Below are 18,483 nucleotides of genomic sequence, written 5' to 3'. Positions count from 1 at the left end.
ATGCGATTTACTCAATCTTCTGTACTAGAAGTTGAGATTTAAAATTAAAGGAAAAAAAAACTGGAAAAAAAATCCAGAGTTTCAAGAGAAAGAGCATATGAAAGTGTGTAGAGAGGAGTAGCACACAATGACATCTCACACCAATTTCAAACAAAAAGGCATCTATGATCCAGGGCTGGGCTGTTCTGGGCATAACAGCAGGTAATTAGCAGGGTGAGGGAAAGATAATTTAACCAGCCAATCAGGAACTTCCTGACTTTAAATTTTTCCATTTGCAGTCACATGAATGGACTTGGAAGGTATTATGGTAAGTGAAATAAATCAGACAACAACGACAAATACTGTATTATCACTTAATGTGGAATCTAAAATATACAACAAACTAGTGAATAAAGCAAAAAAGAAGTAGACTCACAGATACAGAGAACAAACTAAGGGTTACCAGTGGGGAGGGGACGAAGGGGCAATAGGGATGGGGGATTTAAAAAAGGGGGGCTTATTATGGGATTATATGAAATCATGTATATGGAAATTTTGAAACTTGTAAAGCACTATAGAATTTAATTTATTGAATTTCATTCAATAAAAACATAAATTTTAAAAATCTTAGTATGATGGGAAGGAAATCCAAAAAAGAGGACATATATGTGTACATAGAGCTGATTCACTTTGTTATAGAACCGAAACTAACACAATGCTATAAAGCAGCTGTACTTCCATAAAAACTTAAAGAGAAAGTCTTAGTGGGATAAGTGAAATGTGGGGGAAAAATCTCTGATTTTGTCTTTCACCTGAGTGTCCCCTTCTCTTTATCTAGGGAATGCACTGTAATGCAAAAGTTCTTATGAATGAAGATTTGTAATGAAAAAGAGGCTCAGAAAATGTCTTTATGTTAAAAGACTTTTTAAAAGTACTGTTCCTGTTTTTGTTTCTCGTAAATCAGCAAATGTTTACCCACTGAGCTATCTGGTGCAATTCTAAACCCACCTTTTGACCTACTTACTGTCTAGAAAGTGAATAGCCAAATATCATTGGAAAAACTATTGAATTTTCTTTAATCTTTCAAATGTGATTTTGATGATGTTTATAGTTCCCATTATGACAGCTCAAACTGTATTTTTAAAAGTTATTGAGACTTTGTAAATATAAAGAGGAATTTAGAAATCTACTTCTTACCCCTCCATTCTAACATAAAACAACTCAATTCTTTATGTTCTCATCCTCTTTACAGATTGGCCTGATGAATCTCACATACCACGAGCAAAGAAAGCTTTCAAATCACTTTCCACATAACCTGAGCAATGTGCTACTCATTGTGACAAGCCCTATATGAAGTATGAAGAAAGAAGACCCTTGTCTTCAAAGAAATTACAAGCTTCTAGAATAAGAATTACTATATTATGAAAACAAATCCACAGGCCCATTCTAGGGGGCACTGTTGATGCCTCACCACACAGGCTGTCCCCCGACCTCTGAGGTCACCTGTGCTGCAGAGGGCAGGTCTCCACGCTGCGGCTTTGCCTCTGATGGGTTTCTCTCTGCCTCTCTACTCGCTCTCTCGGACCCATGTGGAGAAGTAGAGATAGCTATTGCTCAGACATCTAATGTGTCTGGAGCTTAGAAGGGAGAGCAGGCCTGCAGGTGAGCAGAGAGATGGCAGGGAAGCCATTGGATCACCTGAGCACTGAGTGGAATGGGAAGAACAAGCCAGACCCTGAAGAAGTGAAATGGAGAGAGAGGAGCCCAGGATGAGTCTACAAATGTGAGCAGTCCCCTGGAAGCCAAAGAGAGCTTGCAAGACGCCTAGTAGAGATAAGGCTGAGGGTGTCCTTGTTGAAAAGGCCAGCGGGGTACAAAAATAGGCAAAACTAATCTCTGTTTAAAACCTGGGGAAAGTGGTCGCCTTTCAGGGAATAGGTAGTAATTGAAAGAGGAGGGGGCAAAAGGGGGGCTTCTGTTTCTTTCTCTTTCTGGGTGCTGCTGAGACTCGTGCATGAAGCTTGTGAGAAGGACTGGGAATGGCAGGGGACGCTGGGGCTCTGACACCTGCTCCAGGGTGCACACTTCTGTCTCCAGCTCAGACCTACATCGTACTGGCTCTAAAAACCTCATGTGCAGAAGAAGGAATCTTCTTTTCAAAGAGAGGAACACGGCTGATTTCACACTTTTAATTGCTTAATTAATGAATATTTACATTTTAAAAGTCAGTTAAGGGAATCGGCATCGAAAGCACTGACTGTGAGGCAGAGAATGGATACATGTGTCATTTCCAGGGCTTCACAGAAGGAAAATCCAGGGAGACTGAGTTTCTTGAGTTCACAATTCTCATTCTGAATACAAACCGTTAGGTCTATCCATCCTCATTGAACACTTTAGTTAAAAAACATTATCAACAGTGCTTCATATTGAGTGCTCAGCTGGGAGGAGATTGCATGAGTTGACAATAACTCTTTCAGAACCAAAACTCATATGACTTTTCATTCCTGAAAGAACTTGACCTTGTTACCATTATTCTATTATAGAATGCTGGCTCTGGGATAGGGAAGAGTTGAAGACCTTGTTCATGGAAGAGAATAAAACTCACTCAAATCTGTTTGGTTGAGGTATTCTAACTGGACATTCTCTGCTCTCTGGAGGAAGGATCAGTAAACATTTCTTAAGGATAGCAAGTAGTTTGGATTTGCAGATCATTTGGTCATGCGGCATGTAAACATGGCTGCATGGCATGGACATGGCTGCAATCAAGTAAAACTTTATTTACAAAAACAGGAGGCCCAGTCTTAGTTTGCCAAGGCCCATCATAAGGGTGAAGCTAGGTGCCTGAGTTCTGTCCAGAATACCTGAATGTTCTGAATGGGTGAATGTTCATCAATACGTATTTGGTTTTTGTGTCAGAGACATGTGCTCCAACTACAATACTCTAGTATGAATTTTTAGAATGACTGAGGAAGAGTATCAGTAGTTTTGACCCAGACCATTTTATGTGATGAAGCCAAGTGGAATATACCTTAGGAGAACATGATGTTATATTTCCCAGTGTTGAGCAGAAGTAGGACAACATTCACTTAAGTGCGTGTATCTAGAATGAAGTTAACAATTGAGTTGCTGGAGATAAAAAAGAATATTTAAGCCTACATTTTGGTTGGATGGCCATCCCAGTCTCTGACTTTAAAACGTAAAAGTTTAAAATGATTAGTGTGACAAATTTTCATTTTTTTAGATTAACTTTCTGTTTTTAAGTTAAAATTTAAAACTGATATAAAGGAAAAACTAAGATAACCTATAATAAATTCAGTCACAGCATTTTTGGTTCCTTTAATGAATCCTTCTAATCTGAAGTCAAACCTAGTAATATGTCACATGTGAATTAAATGCCATTAGGCATTTATGATGGTATCTGCCTCCCCTAAACATAAGGCAAATCCATTGATTCTTCACCTGCAACTTTTTGATAGATGGTGAATTCCTTTTCCAGTGAATTTCTAGATTCAAGAATTTCTTAAGGCCTATGCCTGGTAATTTGGCCACCTGATGCAAAGAACTGACTCATTTGAAAAGACCCTGATGCTGGGAAAAGGCTGAAGGCAGGAGAAGGGAACAACGGAGGATGAGATGGTTGGATGGCATCACCGACTCAATGGACATGAATTTGGGTAAACTCAGGGGGTTCGTGATGGACAGGGAGGCCTGGCATGCTGCAGTCCATGGGGTCACAAAGAGTCGGACACAACTCAGCGACTGAACTGAACTGATGCCTGGTAAAACTCATCTTAAACCTCCAAATTGTCAGTATTAATTGACCTCAGAGGATCTTCTAAGGGAATAAAATTGTATTCCTAAGCACACTGAAAATCCCATAACATTTGCTTATTTCATAAAGAGAGAATACAGAGGGATGAGAAGACATGAAGAGTCCTCTTTAGCCCCTCTCCAGAGGGTGACAGGCATCTGGGAATGCTCACGTGCCACATCAGATCAGAAATGTTAAAAAGAACCATTACCTCTGTTAAAAAATAGTAATATTTTGTCATTCACTTGAAAGTGTGAGTTAAACTGAAAATTTATTATAGAGGCCTCATGGTTTTTTTCTTTTTTCCCCAGAAAGCTCTTTCTTGTCCTCTAAAATGGTTTCCATAATAAGGAAGGGCTCTGGATGGGACCAGTGGAATAAGGAATAAGGAATGAGGAGAGGCAGAAAGAAGTGCAGGGTCTTCATAACCTGTTCTGCCTGTTATCTTACATCTGCTAAAAAAGATTTCCTGGCTTGCTGTTTTCATCTGGAAGACTGTTAATTCACAATATATTACATTTTCCCATTAATACATAAGAGATTAACTGCTTACATTTTTGATTACCTAGAGATAAAGTTTTTTTCCAAAGATGCTATTAAAATAAAATCATTGTTTTGTTTTACAATATGTCACTCAATTATCTAATGACCAGCTCTCCAAGCCCTTCTGTGATGCTTTACAGCTGAAAAAGAAGACAGTCCCATTGGAGGGTGAGTCACCGAGTGGACACTTGCTCCAGAGCACACGCCTGCGCCGGACCTGCTGTGCTGAGTGTCCTCCAATGACTAAGCTTGGCCAGCATGAATAGCTCTAATAGGCCATGACCACTTTCTACCTTTCACTTCTTATAATCACAGATTTTTTTTCCCTTCTTGAAAGCAAAAATTATCACACAGATTATCAGGATCTCAGGTACAGTACTTAAAGGCTGTAATTACCTTTTGTAATTTCAAAAGATTATAGTCAATTTAAAATGTTGTACAGATTCATAATAGTTTTTCAAGATGCTAAATCCCTTGCATTTTAAAGTTTATATCAGACACTGCAATGTTAAAGTATTTGAACTTCTAGTAGGTAGTAATGGTGTCAGAGAATGATGGGTAATTAGGTCATGCATCTTGTGTCCACAGCCCATGCAATTTTTACAGAAAGGTGCGCTATGTAAACTGCCACTGCAAAGCAAGGAACTATGGCCCTGAATTTCCCATAAAATCTACCCAAATAAATCTTGTAGCCCTTCTCTTTGCAGATAAACATCTTGCCTTTGAGAAGATTGAGTAGAAAAGAACCTTGCTAACAGTTTCTTTAGCAATAGCAGGAAGATTTCTTGTCTGAGACTCCATAAGGTTTTCGTTTCATTAGCTCTCTCCTCCATCTCCTTTATTCATCCAACAAACGTGTACTGAGCACCTCCTATGAACCAGGCTCTGTTTCAAGCTCTGGAGATAACAATATGAATAAAACACAGGAAAGTCCCTGCCCCATGGAGCTTCCATTCTAGTTGAGGGAGATGGACAAGCGCATAAGTCCATAAGATCACAGGGTTCAAAATAGCTTAGAGACATCCTCTCTGAAATCTATTTAATGCATCTCCTCATTGTGGGGCAGTGATGAGTGAAAGGAGAGGCCAGCAGTGGACTGCAACAATGTCATTAGTCCTAATGGGTGAACTTCAGTGAGTCCATCAAATAACAAGGGTTGTTAGTCCATAACTAACAAGGGTCCATCAGCTAACAGTTTCCTCAGCTATAAAATGGGGAGAGGTTGTGTTATGTGCTTTTTTTTTTTTTTTTTTTAAGAGAAAGGGCCCTTTCAAGAGCCAGTCTTTTGACTCTTCTACAATTAAAAGAACGTTTAAAAAGAAAATATAAGAAATCCTTAGGTATTCCACATACACTCAACACTTTAAATGCCAATCTAAACTTCATAAATAGCAAACGTCTTACTTGTGATGGCTATAGAATGAAGCCATTTTTTCATCTCCGGCCACCATAAAAGCATATTAATTTCCATTGTTGGTTACACAGTCTCACCTCATTTGTAAAACTCTCTTGTGGGTATGTAACACTGTCTCTTTCCTGCTAACTGACTATGCTGTTTCACTGGCTTTATGTTCCTATTTAATCTTTTCCACTGGACCATCAGCTCTATGAAACAGGCATGGGTCCTCACTTCTTTGGACAAGATTCTGTCCGGGTAACCCATAAAGGTGTAATTATTGCACCCAGTGTAAGTGTGAAAGTGAAAGTGTTAGTCGCTCCGTCGTGTCCTACTCTTTGCGACCCTGTGGACTATAGTCTGCCAGGCTCCTCTGTCCATGGGATTCTCCAGGCAAGAACACTGGAGTGGGCTGCCATCCCCTTCTCTAGTGGATCTTCCTGACCCAGGCATGGAACCCAGCTCTCACGCATTGCAGGCAGATTCTTTACTGTCTGAGTCACCAGGGAAGCACCATCTATACCATACTTTATGGCCTGTTGGGAACCCACATTAGTTCTTCAAGTTGTAAGAGTGGTTCTGCTTAATAAAACTAGAGCTATGGGGTATCAAAGGGTATGTTAACACCCAAAAAAGAGAAATGGATTTCCTGAACAATTCACAAATGAGGATAGTGTGAATTAATAAATAATCCTAACCTCTTTGGAACTCTAGTGGAATGTTAATGCTTATTTAGTAATACAAGAGATGGTACATGTATTTTACAATCAATTTTTCTTCTAGAAGGTAGCATAGCTAGAGAGCTGAATGTCAAATAAGGCTGGGCTCATACTCATTCACTTGGCATGAGTTATGAAGCCCCTGATTCTCTTGAAAGACAAGTTGTATTTGCTGGTTTTATTTTGAAATGTAGAAACTCCAATTTCAATCAATCCAGCAGCTAAGGATGGCAGGAAATTTTACAGGACTGTAAGAAATGTTCTTTCCTTATCTGAATCTGATTCCCACCAACATGTTGGTGATTTCTGAAGGCTGTATGCTCTGTCTTCGAGTTTTATGGGTTGCTGTGTAATCCAATATCCTACACATGTTTTCAAATCTGATCCGGTGAGCCCTGATTATCATAAGAATACATCTTGTCAGTGGCTTTGGAGGTAAAGTGAAATCTCTGCTGTAATAACCAAATTTAATTCCTTCCTGTTGCTCTGTCATGTCAAGATACATACTGTCAATATTATCAAAAGTACCTAACATGGGCTGCTGTATAGATTAAGGTCTGTCCTCCCTTTCAGTCACTGGAAAGGAAGAAGGACCACATCCTTGGTTGGGAGCACACCGCGACTCCAGGACCAGATGGGCAGAGCATCCCATGGAACCTTCAAGAATCTCAGAGCAGCATCACAACATCTTCTAGCAATAAAAACTCTGTAAAACAGAGCCTGTATGGATTACAAGATGAAGGCACGTCCAGCAAACAACAGCTGCATGTGTGAGGGTCAGAGGAGACTAAGGAGGTTCAGACAACTTTTGGCAATGTAGATCAGTTACAGATAAATTCTTGTTAGCAAAGAAAATGCACTTTGATATACACCACGGAATTGAAATATGTGTTGATGCTGTTGGGTATATGCTACCTAAGAACGCAGTCCCCTTTTCACAAGGAGAGGCACGAGGAATTATAAGGCCATGCCGATGTTCATCGCTCTTACATCAGTGTGACTGTAGCCCTTCCAAGTCAACCCGAAGTGTTGCAGTCCAAGGGGTGGATGTGTGCTGTGGGTCTGGCTTTGTCTGTTAGGTCTCCAGAAAGTCAGAATGTGACGTGTACTCTTCAGAGTGGAAGTCTCTGAGCTGCAAACAAGTATAATGCTTAAGTCCAAACCTCCATGGGCACCATGGCTTCCTTGGTTCCAACAGAAGGCAGTAGGTTTTCTTCAGACAAGAAATAAAAGGGGAATTGCACCAAGAACCCACGGATCTTTTTCAGTTCTTCCTCAGCTCTAATGGGATCCTCCTTTGCTAATATGGGCTTGCTTATAAAGTCTCTCAGCTGAATTAAATTGTGTACTTCATCATTGGGAAGGCACCGGAACACCTGATTAAAATGCAAATAGGAAACTGAGTGATAAGTTTAAAAAAGAGCATATCCCCTTTCTGGAAAATACTCATTCTGACAGACAAAACCTATGTTTTATGAAACATATATTAGTTTTATGTTACATCACAGACCTGATTGAAGGGTTGTTTCTTTTATTTGCTACAGAGAGTGCTAGATTTGCTTCCATTAAAAAAAAAAATCATAGAGGACTTCCCTGGTGGTTCAGTGGTTGAGACTCCGTGTTTCCATGCAGGGGGCATGGGTTCAATTCCTAGCTGAAGAAGTTCTATATACTATGCAGTATGAAGAAAAAAAAAAAAAAGATAGATCCTATATCTGATCTATGGGGGAGGGGTGCTTCCCAGGTGGCTCAGTGGTAAAGAATTGGTCTGCCAATGGTGGAGACCTGGGTTCAATCCCTGGGTGGAGAAGATCCCCTGGAGGACAGCATGGCAACCCACTCTCAGTATTCTTGCCTGGAGAATGCTATGAACAGAGAATCCTGGTGGGCTACAGTCCATGGGGTCACAAGAGTCAGACATGACTGAGTGACTGAGCACACACGCATGCATATCTAATCTGCATTATCCTGTGACTGACCACAGATTCATGAGTGATAGCCCACTTTAAGGTTAATTTTTTTGGATAATAATCATCCCTGAATTTCACTGGAGGTTCACATCTAAAAGAAAAATTGTATATTTTCTCTAACTTTTTATTTTGAAAAATGTTCATGTCAGTACCTGTACTTAAAGTTATCAGTTATACATGTATTTTGCTAATTGAAAATAAGTTTCACATAACACTTCACACCTGAATACCTCAGCATGCATTTCTTAAGAATGAGGACATGTGCCTACATATCCACAATACCATTCTCACGCCTCAGGAAATCAATTTCATGTCATTTAATACATGGTCCATATTCAGATCTGATTATTCCCCAAATGTCTTCTAGAGCTGTTATTTCTCCCAATCCAGGATCCAAACTAGGCCGTGCCCTGCATTTTAAAAATACTCCACACACACGACCTATTTAATCATGGCCTTGCATCCTCAGTATGAAATAGGTCTATGTAGATAGTTGTTGTTTCATTAGAAACATGAATTTTTGTGTTTATAGATGAATTTTCCATGCTGAAGGGAGTCTGGAAGTCAGAAGAAGAATGCCCTCTTATCCTGTTTATGATGGACACTCATATGATAGAGTCAATGGATCTCAGCTTGAACATTTTCTGTGATAGAAAGCTAGCTACTTCATGACATAACCTGGTCCAGGGGTGGGGGACTCTTAACTCTTGCACACCCTGTGTCATCACTAATGGATGGAACGTACTAGAAGAGCCATTTGGCTTCCCTAACAGATGAAGTTGGTTTTAAAACACCTTTCCAAAATTACAACTGTCCAAATGAGGAAGTTTCTCATTATTAATAAGCTTCATCATTAGAATGGATATAATCTACTATGTGCTAAATACATTTAACTGTCCAAATGAGGAAGTTTCTCATTATTAATAAGCTTCGTCATTAGAATGGATATAATCTACTTGTACTAAATACATTTAACAGATTATTTTTTATCCTCATGACCACCTCATGAATATTCCCTCCAATTTATAAGAGAGGAAAGAAAGGAAGGCTCAGAACATGAAATTACTATACACATACTCATACGACCAGCAACTGTGTGAGCTGGGCTGAACCCAGGTCTGACTCATTTTTTGATCCCATCTGCTTTTTCTTTTGGAGAAGGCAATGGCACCCCACTCCAGTACTCTTGTCTGGAAAATCCCGTGGATGGAGGAGCCTGGTGGGCTGCAGTCCTTGGGGTCGCTAAGAGTCAGACACGACTGAGTGACTTCACTTTCACTTTTTCACTTTCATGCACTGGAGAAGGAAATGGCAACCCACTCCAGTGTTCTTGCCTGGAGAATCCCAGGGGCAGGAGAGCCTGGTGGGCTGACATCTATGGGGTCACACAGAGTTGGACACAACTGAAGTGACTTAGCAGCAGCAGCTTTTTCTTTTTATCTCTAGACATGTACAAAGTCTGGGTAACCACTTGCTAAGGATGCTCATGATGGGATTCTGGAATCTGAGACCAGAATGCCACTCAAGTCTCTTCTAAACCATAATCCATGGCTCTTTTTGACTCTGTTTTCTTAATGTCTACAAAGAATTATTTGATTATAATTTGGAGGTATGTTGTGTTTTTACACTCGTTAAGAATACTCTGTACCAATAATATGCAGAAATAATGATATACTTTTGTGATGTAATTCAATTTAAAAAGGAGAAGGATACGAAAATCTCACCTTATCATAAATTGTAGCATTTCGAGCTGCTGTTGAAACCCACACCTCCTTGAAGAATTTATCACTCACTGGATCCTGAATGTCTTCACTCGGGTCAGAAAGATAGCCGAGAACAACCCTGAAATATAAATGTCCTCCTGAATGAGTAACTGAGACAAAAGCAGTTTGTTTGCAGGCACTGTTTCAAATGGTACAGTAATTCAGGCACTCAACCATACAAGCCTATTTAAAAAAAAAAAAAAGGAAATCAAAAGAAGCCATTAAGACTAAGTGTGTGTCTACGAGGGAAAAAGACAGCATGTACCCCGATGTTCACTGCAGCACTATTTACAATAGCTAGGACATGGAAGCAACCTAGATGTCCATCAATAGATGAAGGGATAAAGAAGCAACGGTACATATATACAATGGAATATTATTCAGCCATAAAAAGGAATGCGTTTGAGTCAGTTCTAATGTGGTAGATGAACCTAGAGCTTATTATATAGATTGGAGTAAGTCAGAAAGAGAGAAACAAATACTGTATACTGACACATGTATATGGAATCTAAAAGATGGTACTAATGATCTTATTTGCAGGGCAGTAATGGAGATGACAACCCACTCCAGTACTCTTGCCTGGAAAATCCCATGGGCAGAGGAGCCTGGTGGGCTGCAGTCCATGGGGTCGCTAAGAGTCGGACACGACTGAGCAACTTCACTTTCCCTTTTCACTATGGAGATGAAGACACAGAGAACAGATTGTGGACACAGTAGGGGAGGGAGAGCGTGGGATGAGTTGAGAGAGTAGGGTGGGACGAATTAAGGAAATATACACATTACCGTATGTAAAATAGATAGCCAGTGGGAATTTGCTGTATGACTCAAGGAACTCAAACCAGTGTTCTGTGACAATTTAGAGGTGTGGGAAGGGGTGAGAGGTGGGAGGGAGGTTCAAGAGGGAGACTACATATGTATACCTATGGCTGATTCATGTTGATATATGGCAGAAACCAACACAATATTGTAAAGCAATTATATTCCAATTAAAAATAAATAAATATACAAAAAAAAGACTGTGTATCTTTATGAAAAAAAAAATTCTAAGTTGCAAAATAAAACAAAAAACCCCAAGTTGTTACAATGCTTGAAAGCTTTAACTGTTAGACAAGAAAGACCTTCATTTCATTCTAAGAGAGTCCTTGTAATTTGGACTAGGAGGGTGAGGACCTTGGAAGATAGGAGTGGTAGTCAAAGAATGTGCCAGCCAATATGCTGAGCCCTTTCCAAAAATGATCTTAGTAAATCCTCAACAGCCTATGAGGAAGTAACTATTAAAAAAAATTAAAAAATAATGAAAAGGGAACAACTATTATTATTTTCCTTTTACAGAAAAGGGAACTAGGCACAGAAAGTTTAAGTAACTCTTTCAAGGTCATACAGCTTAATAAGCTGTCGATCTGGGACTCCAACCTGGATCACCTAACTCCTAAACCTGTGCTCTTAACCAAGACCCAACCTTCTTACCCTCCTTTTTTCCTTCTAACCTTCCCTCTTCCCTCCCTTGGGCCAAGAACTATGCTGAACTCTGGGGTATAGAAATGAACACAAAAGACATGGAGCCTCTCTGGGTGGAGTTAAATTTGGTGGGTAAGATCAACACCGAATAAAGAATCACCCTCAGAAGGAATTGGTTGAAATGTGGTAAATAGCAGGTGTGCTTTAAGAGGATGAGACGGGAGTAGTCAGGGAGTCTTTTCCTTCCCCACCCACCATCTTTCAGGATTCAGTACAAGGTTGCCTCTAAACAACTTCTTATGGCTCCTCCTTCTCCCATTTCCTATTTCTCTTGGTCAATCTTTCTTCCTATGTCCCCCACACTGTCTTCACACATGCTTTGTTTTTGTCAGAACACCTGCAATATTCATGCACTTTTTGCTTTTAACAGGCCCATCTCTCAGTTCTGGTGCATAAATTATTTGAGAGAACATGATTTAGTTAGTCTCATATCCCCAGAGTACCTGGCATAAAAGAAGACATGCAGTAGATTGTCTGAGTTGATCAAATATAAACAGAGGACTAGAAATAATAAGAAATTCTCAAGCAAAGCAAGACAAATTTCAGAGGTCATATTTGAAAATGGTAAGAGCTCTTGTACTTACATAAAGCCTGAGAGTTAAAAAGCACGTCTATTTCACTCCTGTGAGGTTGATAGTGCATGATTCCCATTTTGCAAATGGGAAACAAAAGGTTGGAGACATCTTATTAGCAGAGCTAGAATCTAAGCTGAGTCCAAAGCCCTTTGCTCACATGCCTGGCAGGTTCACGGAATAAATACAAAGGCTTGTGCTATTCTGGAAACAGAAGTGGAGAAACAGGTCTCAGAAGGGTTTTGGCTTTTACACTGCATGAAATTGGGACGCACTGCAGGCACTGGAGCAAGGAGTGGCAGAATCTGACTGACATATTAAAAAAACAGCTGCTGTGTTGAGAATAGACCGTGCAGGGTGAGGGCTGAAACACGGAGACCAGTTGGGAGTCACTGCAGTGATCTCGGTGGGAGATGATGGTGGCTTGAGCAGTGGAGAGGAAGGTGGGGAGATCAGGTTTCGCTGATGCAGTGGACATAGAGTGTGACAAAAACAGGCATCAGGATGACTAAAAGGGCCTTGGCTTGAGCAACTAGATGAAGGTAGTTGCCATTAGCTGAGATGGGGAATTCTGTGGGTAGAGTCAGTTAGTGAGGGAAGACCAGGAATTCAACTTTGAACCTGTTGGGACATCTATTAAATATTCAAGTGGTGATACTAAGTAGGCAGTTGGATAAATGAATCTGGAGTTTGGGAGAGAAGGTTTGGCTGGAGATATAATTTTGAGAATTGTCCACATATGTATACTCATAAAGCCATGTGATTGAGTAGAGACAGAGAAGAGGACCTCAACAGTAGGGGAGAGAAGGAGTAGTCAGTGAGGCTGCAGAAAAGCCAGAGGGTGAGTAGCCTGGATCAAAACAGTGTTAAATTCTGATGAGAACCAACCGTTGGATTTAACAGGGTGGAGATCACAATGCTGTTACCCTCTTACTATTTAAATATGTAGATTTACATCATCATTTTTAATGACTGCAGAATTTCCAGTTATGTGAAAATTTATTAACTAGCTCTTTTATTATGACCTTTTGGGTTATTTCCAGTTTTCCATTATTATAAACAAAGCTATAATGAACATAATTTATTCATCACATATAATTACTTTGTGAATTTCTATGATTATTTCACTCAGAGAAATTTAAAAATTAAAATTCCTGGGTCAAACATTATGCAAAATTTATCTCAGGAAAGACTGTTCCAACACATATAATATTTACCATGCGTGTTCTCCCCAGTCAACTCCAATATTACCAATACCTAAAAAAGCTCAGTCAGATTATGGGGATAAAAGGGCATCTCACTTTAGTTTTAGTCTGCCCTTTTTCTGTCATATAAAAATTCTCTAAAAGGGAATTCCCTGGTGGTCCAGTGGTTAAGACTTGGTGCTTTCACTACGAGGGTCTGGGTTCAATCCCAGGTCAGGGAACTAAGATACCAGAAGCCAAGTGGTGCAGCCAAAAAAATAAATAAATAAAATTTAAAAGTTATCTAAAACAAATGAATCTGGCACCTGGGCTCACTATGATTCTTAGAGCTTTATGACCTCGAAATTCTACTTCTACTTCAAATTATGTCTTCCAGGTGGTGCAGTGGTAAAGAATCCACCTGCCAATGCAAGAGAGGCAGGAGACACGGGTTCTGGCTCTGGGTCGGGAGATCGTCTGGAAGAGGAAATGGCAACCCACGCCAGTATTCTTGCCTGGAAAATTCCATGGACAGAGGAGCCTTGTGGGCTACAGTCCATGGGGTTGCAGAGAGTTGGACATAACTGAGCACGAACACACACATGCAGACTATACAGGGATAACTTTCAAAAAAGATCCTAAAGGATGATGTTTGCACAGATGCTGCTGCTTCTTAAGACCCAAAGCAAAATTTAACTGTGTCAAATTTGAAGGACAGTGCAAGTTACAACAATAAGCCAATTATAATAATGTCTTTGATTTGGGTCGGGTCTAACCAGCTGAAAACAGCAAAAAAGAATACTTCTGTGACTTCGCTTTTAAATGAGAACAAGAGGAGGAAATGTGTCTGTCAAGTTATCAGTTTAGAACTTGTGAGTAGAAAAAGTATTTATATAAGCCTATAACAGATAATATTCAGTAATAAATTATTTTGCCTGTCAGTTTAATTATTAAACATTTATATTAAAAAGTACAGTAAATATAATATGAAGTACCCTGGGTATTTGGGGATTAAGGTTTCAGAGAAAATGAATTTGATTTTGTGCTGATGTGAAAAATGGCAATTATTGAATGTTTATTGTTTACATTATCAGTGGGACAGTAGGAAAGGCGCAGAAAATTGTCTGTTCTTTCCACTGCTCATGTCTACCACTGTCATTGATTCTGACCTCTACCTGTGTGGCTACTGGTTTCTGTTGAGTGATGGCTACATCTGTAAAGTCTGGATAATTTTCTAGGACTTAATGAACTGTTTGGCATGTAGTTGTAATATTCAGTGCAGTACTGTGATGGTTGATTCTATTTAGAACTGATGCCACATCGAAATGTGTCTATTTCCATTCAAAAATAAACCAGATGGGAAATGGATTGAAGTTGCATTTTTTTAAGGGGGAAAATGGCTCGACTCTAGGTCACAACGTTTATCTTTGAGAATATTTCCCAGTGAAAAGAGCTAAAATCAACATAAGGTTTTCATGGTGCTTTTTAATGGATTATTTGTGTCTGCTATTGTGGAAGAGTGAAAATGCTTGTTCAAGAACAACTGCCGCTTTAAGACAGTTTAAAAGTAGCCAAGAAAAATAAAGCACCTAGGGACAAACTTATCACGAAATGTATAGAGTCAGCAAAAAGCCAAAAGGACAACAACAAAAATCTTTCAGTTCAGTTCAGTTCAGTAGCTCAGTTGTGTCCAACTCTTTGTGACCCCATGGACTGCAGCACGCCAGGCCTCCCTGTCCATCACCATCTCCCAGAGTTTACTCAAACTCATGTCCATTGAGTCGGTGATGCCATCCAACCATCTCATCCTCCGTTGTCCCCATCTCTTCCTGCCTTCAATGTTTCCCAGCATCAGGGTCTTTTCAAATGAGTCAGTTCTTTGCATCAGGTGGCCAAAGCACTAGAGTTTCAGCTTCAACATCAGTCCTTCCAATTAACACTCAGGACTGATTTCCTTTAGGATGGACTGGTTGGGTCTCCTTGCTGTCCAAGGGACTCTCAAAAGTCTTCTCCAACACCACAGTTCAAAAGCATCAGTTCTTCAGCGCTCAGCTTGCTTTATAGTCCAATTCTCACATCCATACATGACTACTGGAAAACCATAGCCTTGACCAGATGGACCTTTGTTGGCAAAGTAATGTCTCTGCTTTTGAATATGCTGTCTAGGTTGGTCATAACTTTCCTTCCAAGGAGCAAGCATCATTTAATTTCATGGCTTCAGTCACCATCTGCAGTGACTTTCAGTTCAGTTCAGTCGCTCAGTCATGTCCGACTCTTTGCAACCCCATGAGTCACAGCACGCTAGGCCTCCATGTCCATCACCAACTCCCGGAGTTCACCCAGACTCATGTCCATCGAGTCAGTGATGCCATCCAGCCATCTAATCCTCTGTCGTCCCCTTCTCCTCCTGCCCCCAATCCCTCCCAGCATCAGAGTCTTTTCCAATGAGTCAACTCTTTTCATGAGGTGGCCAAAGTACTGCAGTTTCAGCTTTAGCACCATTCCTTCCAAAGAAATCCCAGGGCTGATCTCCTTCAGAATGGACTGGTTGGATCTCCTTGCAGTCCAAGGGACTCGAAGTGACTTTGGAGCCCCCCAAAATAAAGTCTGTCATTGTTTCCTCTGTTTTCCCATCTATTTCCCAGGAAGTGATGGGACCAGATGCCATGATCTTAGTTTTCTGAATGTTGAGTTTTAAGCCAACTTTTTCACTCTCCTCTTTCACTTTCATCAAGAGGCTCTTTAGTTCTTCTTGCTTTCTGCCATAAGGGTGGTGTCATCTGCATATCTGAGGTTATTGATATTTCTCCTGGCAATCTTGATTCTAGCTTGTACTTCATCCAGTCTAGCATTTCTCATGATGTACTCTGCATATAAGTTAAATAAGCAGGGTGACAATATACAGCCTTGACGTACTCTTTTTCCTATTTGGAACCAGTCTGTTGCTCCATGTCCAGTTCTAACTGTTGCTTCTTGACCTGCATACAGGTTTCTCAAGAGGCAGGTCAGGTGGTCTGGTATTCCCATCACTTTCAGAATTTTCCACAGTTTGTTGTGATCCACACAGTCAAAGGCTTTGGCATAGTCAATAAAGCAGAAGTACTCCTGCTTCCAATAATGAAAATCCTAAAGCATTACTGAAGAATAAAAATGCTGAAGAAACTGAAGTACATACCTTGTTCTTCACTAGGATGGCTCAATATTATAAAGACATCAGCTCTTTTTATATTAATCTATACTCCAGTATTCTTGCCTAGAAAATCCCATGGACAAAGGAGCTTGGTGACCTACAGTCCATGGGGTTGCAAAAGAGTCAGACACAACTTAGACACTAAACAACAGCAACAATAAACATACTGTAGTCATGATCAAAAAACTAATGAGGGAACTTGAATAAACAGTGTTAAAGTTCATGTGGAAGAATGAATAAGAGTAGCCAAGGTTATTTTGGAAAAAATATACTAATTTGGGGAAGTGGTATGGTAGGAAGGAAGTAGTATTAAAGTGCACAGCTATGATAATTAAAATGATACCACACTGGCATGCAAGTCAGCAGAACTTCAATAGGAAGCAGTAGAGAGTACAAATAGGTTAGGATGTATGGCAATTATGTTTACAGCATAAACAGGCACTGGTGGGCTGCCGTCTATGGGGTCGCACAGAGTCGGACACGACTGAGGCGACTTGGCAGCAGCAGCAGGCCATGAGGGGCGGAGAAGGCAATGGCAACCCACTCCAGTGTTCTTGCCTGGAGAATCCCAGGGACAGGGGAGCCTGGTGGGCTGCCGTCTATGGGGTCGCACAGAGTCGGACACGACTGAAGTGACTTAGCAAACAGGTACTGCAGGCTAGACAGGCAGACAGTACTGCAGTCATGCACTTCTGGATCAGCTCTCCAGCAAAAAGAGTCCCTACTTCCTTTCTAACATTAAAATAATTTGCAGATGCTGAATGTAAAATATAATATCAGGGACTTCTATGGTGGTCCAGTGGCTAAGACTCCACACTCCCACGGCAGGGGACCTAGGTTCAATCCCTGGCGAGGGAACTGAATCCCACATGCCATAAGTAAGAGTTCACAGGCCACAGCTGAAGACCCGTGTGCAACTGAGACCCAGTGCAGCCAAAGAATAATAAATGAGTAAATAAATATTAAAAATAAGTAAATAAATATCAAAAAATAAAAACTAATATTAAACAAGCACTAGAAGATAAAATATAAGGAAATAGGAAATATTTTGTCTTGGGTTGGGGAAGCTATGCTAAGCATATTAATTAAAACGGGGAGAAAAAAGAAAAAACTGATAGATTTGATTAATAAGAATTGAAGTTTCCCCTGAATGCTATAAACATGATTGAAAAGCAATTGGCAAGTCAGATTTGCAACAAATGGGAGAAAGAAATTAGCCTCTTGTATACTTAAGTTACTTATGTCATTAAAAGAAAGTGAAACATCCCAGCAAAATGGACAAAGGACATGAATAGTCTAGACAGTTTACAAAAGAACAAGTACAAATGGGTAATGGATACATTTCTAAACTCTCAAATTGCACATTAAAAAAAAAAAACGGAAATTCATTTTGAAACCCAACAAATCAGCAAAGATTAAATAAAATAACAATTCAGAAAAGATGGGAGGAAAAAGCCCTCTAAAACATTGTTAGAGATACAATATGATGTCAGAGGGCAAAGGAAACTACACACTTCCTTTGGCTAGAAATTCCAAGGTTAGGATTTAGTTAAGGAAACAATTAAGAAGGTGAGCAAGATGCTATGTACAACCACACCCACTTGTGTAAATCAGTGATAAATCTGTGTGTTACTGAGGTTCTCCTTAAAGAAATTATGGCATACTCATATGATGTGATACAATGCAGACATTAAATGTAATACTATGTAGCTATTAAATGTTATAGAACACAATGACATGGAAAAGTGTATGCAACATTGTTTAAATAATAAAGAACTTTGTGGAACTACAAGAACCCAATTATGTTTTAAAAAAGAAATACAACACAGTTATATTTA

The 18,483-nt window shown here is 39.9% G+C and overlaps 1 protein-coding gene and 1 long non-coding RNA gene across 9 annotated transcripts in view; one reads left to right on the top strand and one right to left on the bottom strand.

Annotated features, from left to right (window-relative positions):
• The window catches only part of LOC139176153 (uncharacterized), a 111,188-nt gene extending 105,605 nt beyond the window's left edge, over positions 1 to 5,583 (top strand). The window contains exon 4 of the long non-coding RNA XR_011560621.1: positions 1,232 to 5,583. This is a non-coding gene — a long non-coding RNA (uncharacterized lncRNA). The remainder of the gene's footprint in view (positions 1 to 1,231) is intronic.
• Positions 1 to 18,483, bottom strand: part of PLD1 (phospholipase D1) — a 283,505-nt gene that overhangs the window by 47,378 nt on the left and 217,644 nt on the right. For 6 of the 8 annotated variants that reach the window (XM_019959589.2, XM_019959595.2, XM_070803857.1 and 3 more), the window contains 2 exons: positions 10,143 to 10,260; positions 2,155 to 7,824 (listed from right to left, as the gene is read on the bottom strand). In XM_019959589.2, coding sequence (XP_019815148.2) covers positions 7,600 to 7,824; positions 10,143 to 10,260 — 343 coding nt within the window. In that variant the 3' untranslated portion in view covers positions 2,155 to 7,599. Of the gene's footprint in view, positions 1 to 2,154; positions 7,825 to 10,142; positions 10,261 to 18,483 lie in introns of those variants that run through there. The other 2 variants (XR_011570916.1, XM_019959584.2) reach the window with 1 other exon arrangement.

The sequence above is a fragment of the Bos indicus genome, chromosome 1 (genome assembly GCF_029378745.1).
Source record: "Bos indicus isolate NIAB-ARS_2022 breed Sahiwal x Tharparkar chromosome 1, NIAB-ARS_B.indTharparkar_mat_pri_1.0, whole genome shotgun sequence".
Lineage (NCBI taxonomy): Eukaryota > Metazoa > Chordata > Mammalia > Artiodactyla > Bovidae > Bos > Bos indicus.
The sequence above is the reverse complement of the archived record's forward strand: the minus strand, read 5'-3'. Positions and strand labels throughout refer to the sequence as shown.